Source organism: Dipodomys merriami, unplaced genomic scaffold, assembly GCF_024711535.1.
Source record: "Dipodomys merriami isolate MVZ:Mamm:240054 unplaced genomic scaffold, mDipMer1.0.p SCAF_56, whole genome shotgun sequence".
In the NCBI taxonomy this organism is placed as follows: domain Eukaryota; kingdom Metazoa; phylum Chordata; class Mammalia; order Rodentia; family Heteromyidae; genus Dipodomys; species Dipodomys merriami.
This window is the reverse complement of record NW_027206135.1, coordinates 8537865-8550327: the sequence shown is the minus strand read 5'-3', so window position 1 is coordinate 8550327 and position 12463 is coordinate 8537865. Positions and strand designations below refer to the sequence as shown.

At 40.6% G+C, this 12463-nt stretch overlaps 1 protein-coding gene across 1 annotated transcript; it reads left to right on the top strand.

Annotated features, from left to right (window-relative positions):
* Positions 1-5390: 5390 nt before the first annotated feature.
* On the top strand, positions 5391-6881 carry LOC138812084 (T-cell surface glycoprotein CD1c3-like). The gene is made up of 3 exons (XM_070000022.1): positions 5391-5680; positions 6305-6588; positions 6808-6881. Exons 1-3 carry the CDS (start codon positions 5391-5393, stop codon positions 6879-6881), a joined length of 648 nt encoding a protein of 215 aa, XP_069856123.1.
* The last annotated feature ends 5582 nt before the right edge of the window (positions 6882-12463 follow it).

Sequence of the window (12463 nt, the reverse complement as noted above, 5' to 3'; positions counted from 1 at the left end):
AAAAACAAGGATGCTTTATAAATTGCAATAAAAGGTATAACAAAAAGCCTTTTCTATAATCTTGTGTGATGAAAGAACAATTCTGCAGCTTAGGAGATTGTATTCAATTCAGGAGAATCAATGACTTTTCAATTCAGGAGAATCTGTGAGGACTGCCTTTATTTAAAGACAATGGTAGAAGATGTGGATTATGATAACATTATCACAGAATATTTGTACAAAAGACAACATTAATCTCAGGTAACATTAAACTTTATGTGAAACACAAAAGTAAAGCATTAGGATTACTGAAGATAGGATGCATCAAATAATTTTAAACGAGGTAAGAAATGTGAAATATTTTCCACTACCCTTTGATGGAATAGCCTAAAGTCAAGTAAGGTATACTGCTATTATTATTTGTGTTTTCCCCCCACAATACTAACTTCCCATATAAAACACCTTGTGTATTGCAGAATTTTCAAGTGTACGAAGTGACTGAAAAAGACTTAGATATTAATAGAAAAATCACAGAGGCTGAATGTAAACAATGGCTTGAGGATTCAGATATATGACAAGGTCCCTATGCATGGAAAATATAAGGACAAGTATCTGAAAATGGTTGAAAATTCAAGCATTCTACATTCTCTTACATGTGCACCTTACTTTTTAAAATGTGGTTATAAAAATTACAAATAGCTATCTCAAAGTAGATCTTAAAAGTGTCATGGAAAGGGGTGACATTAATCAAGATGTATTTTACTCATAAACTGATGTGTTGAATTGTAACCCCTCTAAGTACAATTACTTAAAGATAATAAAAATATTATTAAAAAAGCAGCAGGCAAGAATAGAAATTCTTTTTAGTTTCAATAAAATATTGGGCTGTACTGAAGACATAAGTAAGCATAAATCTGAAATCATTATTGAATACGTGATAAAAGTGTTAATCTGATACCATTGTGTTTCTCAGAATTCAATTTGTGGTTTTCTGCAATACTGTTTTAGAAATTTTCAAAATAGAATAACTACTTCTTTATTCACAGAGGCTGTTTCCAAAGACTTCCCAAGCAGATGTGTTTGAAATTTCATATAATATTAAACCCTATCTATGAAATCTATTTCTATGTATACATGTCTACCCTAACGTTTAATATGTAAATTCGACACAGGAAGAAGTCAACAGCAATACAAAACTAAAACAATAAAACAGTTACAGCAATACACTGTAATCAAAGCTCCAAGAATGTAGTCTCTGTCTCAAAACACCTTACTATATAAGTAAAGAGCATCAGGTTCTTCCCCTCCAGTTGTTTTACAATAAGGGACTATTGATGTTAGTGAGGAAGTGGTCCAGGCAGGAGCTCTCCTGGCCCTCATCTGGGATCTATCCATTGCTATAGATGTGAGAGGACAGAGGACAGATGCTAGAAACAGGGACTGCTGCTAGAAAGGAATGGAGGAAAAGAACTTGAAGCCGAGCTGCAGGGGAAATGAAAGGTCTTGAAAGAGGTGTGTGGATGGGGGAGGCTGAGGGACTTCTCTGATAGAGAAGTGGGCATGAGGTGATTTCAGCTTCTGAGGAAGGAAATGAGAAAGCAGTGTGTGATACCACATGGGATGAGGGCATGACCTCAGAGTCATGTGGAGAGGCTCTCTCTGTCGTGTGTGTGTGTGTGTGTGTGTGTGTGTGTGTGTGTGTGTGTGCGTGCGTGTGTGTGTGTGTGCATGTGAACCTTTGTAAAAGCCATCTCCCAGGATGGGCTTAGGGAAATGTCTGATGATGTGTCTAGGCAAGGGTAAATATGAGGGTGCCTGTGACTTGAATACTTGCAAGATTGAGGTAGAAGCTTGGGGAAACTGGTGATCAAGAAAGAGCTCTAGGCTTCCTGAAGGTGGCCCAAAACCTCTGTGATTTCTGTGTTCTAATCAGAGGAAGTCTCATTCTTCTCAGATTATTCTTTGAGGATCTTAGGTGACTGGAAGGTTATACAACAACTTTCTTCTTTTTCCTTCAGTTTCATTCAAATTTGATATTCTTGGATTTTGGAGACTCTGGAAATTTTCTTTTTTCTTTTTTATTGTGAAAATACCATACAGAGGGGTTACAATTACATGGGCAAGGTAATGAGTACATTTCTTATCAAGCATGGTTGCCTTCTCCTTTGTTCTCTCCCCCTCCCTCCACCAAAGTTGTAAAGTTCTTTTTTCAACATAACGACTTGTACATCTCATTGTTGCAATGGGTTCACCTGTATCCCTACTTAAATGATTTGTTTTTTCCCTTCCCCTCCACAAATTATACCAACATCAAATACAGTGAAAGCAGGGGTTATACCTTGGGGGAGGGACATACAAAGCAACAAAGAAATCATCTTATAAATACATTAGAAACAATCGCAAGAAAGAAATATTTGAATCCTTATCTTAGGGTTCATTTCGCCTAACATCAACTTATCTGAACTTTTCTGCTTGTCTCAGACATATACTAGTTATTGCAAATAAGGGAAACCATGGGACCTATGTTTCTTTGGGCCTGGCTTACTTCACTTAATATATTTTTTCCAAGCCTTTCCATTTCCTAACAAATGAGGCTGTGTCATTATTTCTAATGGAGGCATAGAATTCCATTGTGTATATATACCACATTTTCTCGATCCATTCATCTACTGAGGAGAATCAGGTTTGGTTCCATGACTTAGCTATGGTCAAAACAACATTGAGATACCACCTCACCCCAGTTAGAATGGCTATAATCAAGAACTCTAACAACAACAGATGCTGGAGGGGATGTGGACAGAAGGAAACCTTACTGCATTGTTGGTGGGAGTGTAAACTTGTTCAACCACTTTGGAAAGTAGTATGGAGGTCCCTCAAAAAACTCCACATAGAATCTCCTATGACCCAGCAATCCCACTTTTGGGCATTTACCCAAAAGATCACAAACAAGACCACACTAAAGCTACCAGCACAACTGTGTTTATTGCAGCATTATTTACCATAGCTAAGATGTGGAATTTTCCTGCTTATACTGCTTCTTCCCTTTCTTGGGTGACTTAGTAGACAAGGGGCTTTGTGTATAACACTGGCATGCTTAGGAGTTTAGATTGTTTTCAGGAAATCTATTGAAGTATCTTAAGTATAAAATGAGTTGATCAAATTACACTTTGCTTCTTACCTAGTAACTCTGAAGCAGTGGAATAGATAGAGGAGATTTGCAGTGATGGTAGAGGTCAACCAGGTCACAAAGTTTCAAAGTGAATTGAGTGTCAGTGACTCTGGAGAAGAGCAGGTGGAACCTTGAGGTGGAGAGGGTCACCTGATGACCGTGGGAGTCAAGAAGAAGGAGTTTCCACAGGGAGCTGTTTTCCACAAGTTGCTGTTTTCCTGATTATATGTTTCTTTCCGTGGTAGGGCTGAAGTGCCTGACCTATTTCACTTGTTTCTTTGAGGGAGAATTTTCCCTAAATGTTATTTAGTATCTTTCTTAGTATCTCCTAGTGAATTATCTCCTTGGTAAAGCCCAGGATGAAATTAAGCATTTTTTTTTGTTGTTGTGGGGCTTGAACTCTGGGCTTGGGCACTGTCCTTGTGCTCTTCAGCTCAAGGCAAGCGCTCTACCACTTGAGCCATAGCACCACTTCCAGTTTTCTAGCGGTTTATTGGAGATAAGAGTCTCACGAACTTTCCTGCCTGGGCTGGCTTTGAACCGCGATCCTTACTCAGGAGGTCTCAGCCTCCTGAATAGCTAGGATTACAGGCGTGAGCCACTGGCGCCTGGCTGAAATTAAGCATTTGTATTTTGGCACCAAATCTCTACCCTTTGCTTTTAGGACAATGCATATTTGGAGTTGGTTCTGGGGTTTGAACTCAGGCCCTGCTGTCTGAAGCTTTTAAATGTTCAAACTTAGTGCTTTACAGTTTGGAGGCACAGCTCCACTTCTGGTATTTTGGTGATTAATAGGAGATAAGTGTCATAGACTCTCTCACTCATGTTGGCTTTGAACTATGATCCTCAGATGTCAAACTAAGTAGCTAGGATTCCAAAAATGAGCCATCAGTACCTAGCTGGACAATATGTTTTGATGAGATCACAAAATTAACTTAAATATGGATGATGGTTTTCATACCAATGCTGCATTTTCTCCTCTGTGATCACACACAGAAGTGAGCTGTAACGTGGAAATGCAATGTTCCATTATGATCTTAATTACGGGCCCATCAGGAAGTCAAAATGCATTCCTGGGCAGTCAATATGTTGCTCAAGAAAATGTTCAAAAAAGCCCACCAGGTTTGTAGCTGGGATTCCATGCATGGACATGTTAATCACCAGAATGCATTTTAATCCTGAATATCCTTCTACAGTTGGAAGTGCTTTGACAGATGAGATTATCCGGTCAATCTCCACATGCTCATATGCTTGGTGAGATACCTGTGGACCGATAGGTATTTTGGTGATTAAATATATGAATTAGACTCAGTAGAAGGGCTTATTCATAGTTCTATAGACGTGTGTACTAACAATGACTTCAATCTCATCACTAAAGCAGTGGTGGGTGCCTGGAGCAGTCACAGGAGCTGTGAGGCCACAAATTCTTCAATTTACAAAAAAACCAGGAAGTGAAAAAGGGTGAAATGGAGCAGAGATGAGTTTCAAACACTGGAATTGGGAGGGAAAGCTGGGTTGATCAGAATAAGAGACACGATTGAGTGTAGAGGCACAGTTATGTATAGAAACTGGGCAACCATACAACTTCTTACAGCTAGATGAAGTGACCTTTGCATGTCACACACCCCTTGGAAGAGGAACAGCTGAGGAAGAGAGTTACATGGGGGCAGAACTTAGTGAAAAGGAGGGTGGCTGGAAATGAGAGAGGAGGAAATGACTTGAGTTCAGATGGGAGGGGAAATGAAGGATGGAGTAGGAAGGTGAGGCTGAGAAAATAGAAAGGTTTTCTTATATTCAGTTGCTGTTGGAAACCATTGTTTGTTGGTGAGAGAAGGAAGACAGAAGAGAGTTGAGGCAGGGTAGTTTAGTTGCTAGCAGACATCAAAGATCAGCTTTGTTTAGAGAAGGAAACACACATCTGCTTATGCTTTGCTGTTTCTTCAACTTCCACTACTCGCTGCTCTCCTCCCAGGAGGAGAGGGTAGGGACATCTCTGTTGGCTGCTTAGTAGGGTGGATGGGAATGGATTTGAGTGGGCTTTCCATGAGCTTTACAGTTAGTCCCCAGATGCTTATAATCTGCATCTTTGTGTCCAAGTCCAGTTGTTTGTTTTAGAGGATGGTGCTAGGGCAGCAAGGGCTCTGGGGAGGGAAAAGATTATTGATGAACTGGTTATTATCCTTCTCTCTCTAGTAACTGGTTTGTTTTCTATCTTCTCTCTGTTTTGCTTATGTTTTCACTTATGCTACTGGACATTCATCCATCCATAGTGATCCATGAACATACCACATTTCGTCTCGGCCAAATCTCATACTATGCCAATGAATCCTGGGCACAAACTCTGGGGTCTGCTTGGCTGGATGAATTACAGACTCATCGTTGGGACAGTGAAACAGGAACAGCAATTTTCTTGCACACATGGTCCAAGGGAAACTTCAGTAATGAGGAGTTGACAGATCTGGAGCTGCTTTTCCGTGTGTATATGATTGGGATAAGTCAAGAGATTCATACTTACTCCACATACTTGGGGCTTAGCTGTAAGTTTAAACAATTGGGAGAATTCTTCAGAGGGTTGTTGTAATTGAAACCCTTTCTCTATTCCTTTTGATGAGATTTCTCATCATCTCATCTCACAACAAAAGTCTACATGCCTCCATCTCTCGAGTTATGTGTTGAACATTAATCAAAATTACCTAGATTTTTGCCACTTCAGCAGGCTTTTCTATTGTGCTTTGTTGTGTTTTCTTGTGATCTTCATCTGTGGCTTAAATTTGGAGGTAGAGAATTGTCTTATCCTGTGCTTGACTCTCTTAAAACATAATCCCTTCTGCTATTTCTTCAATTTCTTTGGACATTTGTGTTCATTATCTAGCACTTGTGATGCTGACTCTATGCATCATGAGATTTGGGCTCCTGTCTCTCTGTAGTTCCTAGTCTGTATTATGTCAATCTCACCTCTTATTTTCTCTGAACTTTTCAATCTCCTTTTAATTCAAATTATTTGTTCTCCCTTGTTTCTGACTGTATGTATCTTTGGCTCATTCTCCTACCTATGTAAGACCCTTCTTTCCATTCTCCATTTCCAGACAAGATCCTTAAATTCTAATATTGCTTTCAAATTTGTTATTTGAACTCTTTATCTCATTCTTTTCTTTCTCAATATCCTGTTGAATTACAAGTGAGACTTGGGTGTGAGCTGTCCTTTAGAGAGAGCTTCAAAGGCTTCTTACAGGCAGTTTTAGATGGATCAGATTTTCTGAGTTTCCAAAACAGAACTTGGGTGCCATCTCCAGAGGGTGCGAAACAGGCCCAGAAAGCGTGTGATCTCCTCAATCAGTATGAAGACCTCAAGGAAACCATGGAGAGCCTCATGAGCAAAACCTGTCCCCAGTTTTTCTTGGGTATCCTGGATGCAGGAAAGATGTATCTTCAGAGACAAGGTCAGTTCAGCCCCTCCCTCTAAGGTGTTTTCTTCATGTCTTCCCCTTCTCACCTTTCTGTTTGAGCTCAGGACATGGTGGAGGAGGACAAGAGGGAGTGGGTTGCAGGGTGAGAATTCCCTAAGGGAGACAGAAGACATTAGGCAGATATCTAAGCCCTGAAGCCATGTGTTAGGTGCACATCTGTCCTCATGTGACTCCCTCTTGTATTCTCTACAGTGAGGCCAGAGGTCTGGCTGTCAAGCTCCTCTCTCCTTGGGTCTGGCAGACTAATGTTGGTTTGTGTTTGTTGAAAAATTAAACCTAACACTCAACAAAGTATGTTGGTAGATTTTTTCCCCCCTTGTATTCCTTCCTAACACTGTGACATTTGAAACATTCATGCCCCTCTTTGAATGCTAACATAGCTGAGAAATTCTAGCATCCTAAAACTCTCTCTCCTTTTGGATGTATCTGTAAGAAAATAACACAGGTAACCTCCTTTATACATTAATTTGTCAAATTGTATTAAACTTAAAGTAGATGCATCCTGAAATTTCCCATCAACAGTATGATTGATTTTGAAATTTAGAATTGGAGATTATTATGTGTATTTGTATCATATAATGTGGTGTTAGAATGCACATATACACTGTGACATGATTAAACCAGAGCAAATGATTAGATCAGAGCCCCTGACATATCCATTACCTTTAATTTAGAATCCTGACAATAAAATTTGAAATCAGGGGGCTAGGAAGGTGGCTCAGTGGTAGAGTGCTTGTCTTGCATGCCTGAGGCCCTGGGTTCAATTCCTGAGCACCACATAAGCAGAAAAAACCAGTAGTGGTGCTGTGGCTCAAGTGGTAGAACGCTAGCCTTGAGCAGAAGAGCTGAGGGACAGAGCCCAGGCCCAGAGTTCAGGCCCCACGACCAACCCACCCCCCGTAAAAAAATGATAAGGGTGTATGAGGCTTTCAGTTTTATTTTTCTTTCTGAGCATCATTGTGGTTATTCTGGGTCTTCTTTGATTACCTCTGAATTTTAGATTTTTTTCTACTCTTACTTAAAAGGGCCAGTAGGATTTTTATGAGGATATCAAATTAATCTGGAATATGTAAATTGTTTTTGTTTTAGATAGAATATTTGTGTTAACACTATCAAAATTTCCAGACAATGATCATTGGATTTTTTTCCTATTTATTTTAACTTTCCAGATGAATGCATTGCAGTTTTCTATGTACTAGTTTTGAATATCCTTGGGTGTTTATTCCTAATTATTTTATTCTTTTTTATTTTTATTTTTTTCACCGGTCATGGTGCCTGAACCCTAGGCCTGCACGCTGTCCCTGAGCTCTTCAGCTCAAGGTTAGCGCTGTACCACTTAAGCACAGTGCCACTTCAGGCTTTTTCTGTTTATGTGGTGCTGAGGAATCGAACCCAGGGCCTCATGTATGCAAGGCAAGCACTCTACCACTGAGCCACCTTCCCAGCTCTACTTTATTCTTTTTTATGCTATTACAAGCAGGATTATTTCTTAATTTCTTTTTTGGTCAGTACTGGGGCTTGAACTAGAGGCCTAGTCACTTTCCCTGAGCTCTTTTGCTCAAGGCTAGCCGTCTGCCATTTTGAGCCACAAGTCCACTTCCAGTTTTCTGGTGTCTAATTGGAGGTAAAGATCTCACAGTCTCTTCCTGCTCTGGCTGGCTTCAAACCATGAGCCTCAGATCTCAGCCTTCTGATTACAAGCATCAGTAACTGGCACTTAGTCTTAATTACCTTTTTTTTCCTTTTCTTTTTGTGCTTGAACTCTAGGCCTGAGCTCTGTCCCTAAGCTTTTGTGCTCAAGGCTATCACTCTACCACTTGAGCCACAGATCCATTTTCAGCTTTTCATGGTTAATTATAGATAAGAGTCTTAGGGACCTTCCTGCCTATGTTGGCTTCCAACTATGATCCTCAGACCTCAGCCTCCTGGGTAGCTAAGATTATGGGTATGAGCCATCAGTGCCAGGCTTTACTTTCCCTTTTAATATGATTTGTTATTAGTCTGGACAAAGAGAACTGATTACTATATGTTGATATTTTTATTTTGCAATTTTTCTGAATTTGTTTTACTCATTATGGCAGGCACATGGAACTCATTCTGTTCTTTGCCGATCAGTTATACTTCATTCAAGTTGTTGAAAGATACTACTTAACTATGCCATGAAGATTCTTAGCTAAAAATAAAGTATATGAGTTCATGTCCAGGTTCAGGATCAGATTAGATCTTGAGTTGGGACAGAGTTGAAGTAGGTGTTTGTGTATAGCAGTATTCAGTAAACATCAGTTGAGTACATGAATAGACGAATGCATGTATAAATCAGCATACAAATTAAAAAAAATACTTGTTATATTATAATAAACATGCTAAATGACATGAAAACATACTTGTCATATGGTTGACTGTTATTACTTGATACATTTTTTTATTTTTTTGGGTCTGGTCATGGGGCTTGAACTCTGGGCTTGGGCGCTGTTCCTCAGCTTTTCAGCTCAAGGCTAGCGCTCTACCACTTGAGCCACAGCGCCACTTCCGGCTTTTTTCTTTTTGCTTATATGATGCTCAGGAATCGAACCCAGGGCCTTATGCATGCAGGGCAAGCGCTCTACCACTGAGCCACATTCCCAGCCCTTGATTCATTTTTAAAAATATGATACAATAATGTATTTCCTTCTGTTTCCTCTGTATGGATTAGTTGTTTTTTGCTGCTGCTGGGGCTTGAACTCTGGGCCTGAGCACTGTCCCTGAGCCTCTTTCTGCTCAAGGCTAGCTCTGCCATTTGAGCCAGAGTGCCACTTCTGGCCTTTTCTTAGTAGTTTATTAGAGATGAGTCCCCTGGACTTTCCTGACCAGACTGGCTTCAAACAGCAAACCTCAGATCTCAACCTCCTGAGTAGCTAGGATTACAGGCGTGAGCCACCAGCGCCTAGCTTGCTTGCATACCTTTTAATGATCACCAACCCATTGTTACAAATTGTCCATTCAACAGAACCTCCAGGACATGGAGTTAATGGAAAACATTCTGCTAAGAATGTGGAAACAAAGGTTCAAGGAGGTAAAATGACCTTTCAAAACCAAGTATGTGCATTTGAAGGAATTGGGGTAGGCATAAAAAAGAGTAAAAGTCGGGGCTGGGAAGGTGGCTCAGTGGTAGAGCACTTGCCTTGCATGCTAGAGGCCCTGGGTTCAATTCCTCAGCACCACATAAGAAAAAAGCCGGAAGTGGCGCTGTGGCTCAAGTGGTAGAGTGCTAGCCTTGAGCTGAAGAGCTGCGGGACAGCACCCAAGCCCAGAGTTCAGGCCCCACGACCGGACCCCCCCCCCAAAAAAAAAGAGTAAAAGTCCAGATTGGAGTGGAAATGAGAGTGCAGTAGGCGTCCCAGAACTCTGCAGGGCACATTGTATTCTCTGATATACAATTTGTATGAAGATATTTGTTGGCCAGAAGAAACAGGAAGACACTACAGAGCAGAAACGTTGCTGAATCAGAAAACAAAAAATGAGCCCTGAGAGTCCGATGTGATCTCAGGGAGATGCTGCACCTGCTGCTGTGTTGAGCTCTTCTCTTCCCAGGTGCGGAGAACAGAATGGTAAAAGTAACTCTGCAGCTCCCTGTTGCAAAGGCGCTGTACTTAGCCAGGTATGCCTGGCCACTAAGTCTCTGAGCCTTGGTGTCTTCAGCTGTCTTCCATCATTCTGGAAGTTGGGCTGGAAGGAAGCCTGAGTCTCTGCAATAGGCTTGTCCTTATGGGTTGCACAGAGTCTGGGGTCTTATTTTCTACATCTTTTCAGGATCCAGGTCTTCTTGCCTTCTCATATTTCTTCCTTTCTCTTTACCATGTTTCCTTTCTTCTCGAGCCTTCCCTGGATAAACTCTTTCCATGTCATCCAAATTTCATCTTTTGCCAACAGCACTTGGATGCAATTATGAAGGCTCATGCTGTCTAGGTGAACTGCAGACTCAGGCTAGGACAGTGACTCAGGCACTGCCATCTTACTAAAGGACTGGTGCAAGGGCAAGTTCAGTGAAGAGGAGACAGCTGAGATGGTGAGCTGAACTCTTTGGGATCTGTTTTCACTCTTACTTGAGAACTTCAAGTCAGCATCACTGAGTTCAGTTGGAATGTGAATCCAGTCCTGAGACCTGGCAGGATCCAGGGACTTTTCAGTCTTTGGTTCAGGGCATTCTCCTCCCCTCCTTTCTCTTCCCCTGCCCTCTCTCCCTTCCCCTCCATTCTCCTTCCCTTCCTCCCTTCCTCCAGTTTATTCAACATTGGAGAAAAAGAGTGCAGCTAGCAGTTAAATTATGTGCTTCCTTTTATTTATTTTTTGTTTACTATTATTTAATATTCATACTTCATGTTTTCTTTATTTTTAATATCATGACTTTAAGTCATGGGTCAAGATATTTAGTGAAGGTTTTCCTTGTCTCACTTGAATGGACCCTAGTCTGCAGTGAAAGAATGATTTGAATCATTGGTCTCACTCAGGCTAATATCTGTGGGCCCTGATCTCATTTTTTGTACAATGCAGATTGTGTTTCTCAGCATAAGGTTTGTTTCTGCCCTCTCAATCATGTCAAGTTCCTCAGCTGAATTAGCAATTCCAGGTAGTGACTTTTCCAGGTTAGTCTCAGTAAAGTGTCATACCGCACTGCTGTCACATTTTATTCAAACATTTTTTAAGTATTTATTTTGAATATTCCCTTTTCAGAACACTTTATTTTTTACATATTTGTTACTGTTGCCATTTAAATTATGAGCCATGTAACACTCTAAATTTAATCTATCTAGCTCAAAGTTATATCCTTCTGCCTAATGATGGCCTGATTTAGTGTGTATTTAAATGTATATGTAAATATACAAATCTGTTTCAATGAGTAAAAGACACTGAATTTCGACTCATTGAAGAGCTTTTATTGGCATCAGTCTGTCTCTGAAGGCCCTAGATCTCCAGTGTGCTGGTGTCACAGTGGAGATTCAGGTGACGTAGTTACCATGCAATTTTATTCATTATGAAGAACGACATTATGCCATTTGCTGGGAAATGGACAGACCTGGAAAATTTATATTTAGTGAAGTAAGTCCGGTTCAGGGAGACAAAGGAAGTTATCTCTCATGTGGAAGTTCTGTCTAAATTACATATATATATATATATATATATATATATATTCAGGGTTATATGCATGTACACAAACATATTAACTAAAGTATGGTATATGCAAGGGAAGATTCCAATGGTGTAACTCATTTCAACCACAAAATTGCAATTTAACAAAATTAATCCAGGAACTGTGAGCACGTTGTGTGTGTGTGTGAGTGTGTGTGCGTGCGTGTGATTGTGCACATGTGCATGCATGCACGCACATGCGTGCATGCACACACATGCATGCTAGGAGCACAAGAATGGGGAGTGGAAGGGTGGGCAAATGCAGTCACAGTATTCATTGTACCTATGTGAAAACAGATCCAGGTTACTTGAGGGGATCGGTGGGGTTGGAAGACATGATGAAAAGCAGGACATCGATCAAGGTACATTGATCAAGGTTTGCTGAATTGAACCCCTTTGTGTGACTACTTGCAAAGAATGAAAGAAAAAGATGCAGGTGGATCATTGGCAGTGTTTCAAGTTGGTAAAATGCCAACTCTCAGTGTGCTCCTACAGGTTATCACCATTTCAAATGTGGTAAGAGGTAGACACACACATGGAACGCAGGAAGGAGAAAGGAGATCCCAGAGATCCCATTGGAGTATTCCATACTGTGAGTGGCAAGGCGAGATACCAATTTATTACTTCTCTGCGTTTCTCTTCTGTTCTACTTTGGTGACTACCCAGGGACTCTCCTAGAGAA

What these genes read in the sequence shown, in the direction of transcription:
- LOC138812084 (XM_070000022.1), top strand. Translation starts at nt 5,391, where the DNA reads ATGCTACTGGACATTCATCCATCCATAGTGATCCATGAACATACCACA. An exon ending in TACTCCACATACTTGGGGCT is followed by an intron (nt 5,681 to 6,304) that starts TAGCTGTAAGTT and finishes TTCTTTTCTTTC; the next exon opens with TCAATATCCTGTTGAATTAC. An exon ending in GATGTATCTTCAGAGACAAG is followed by an intron (nt 6,589 to 6,807) that starts GTCAGTTCAGCC and finishes TATTCTCTACAG; the next exon opens with TGAGGCCAGAGGTCTGGCTG.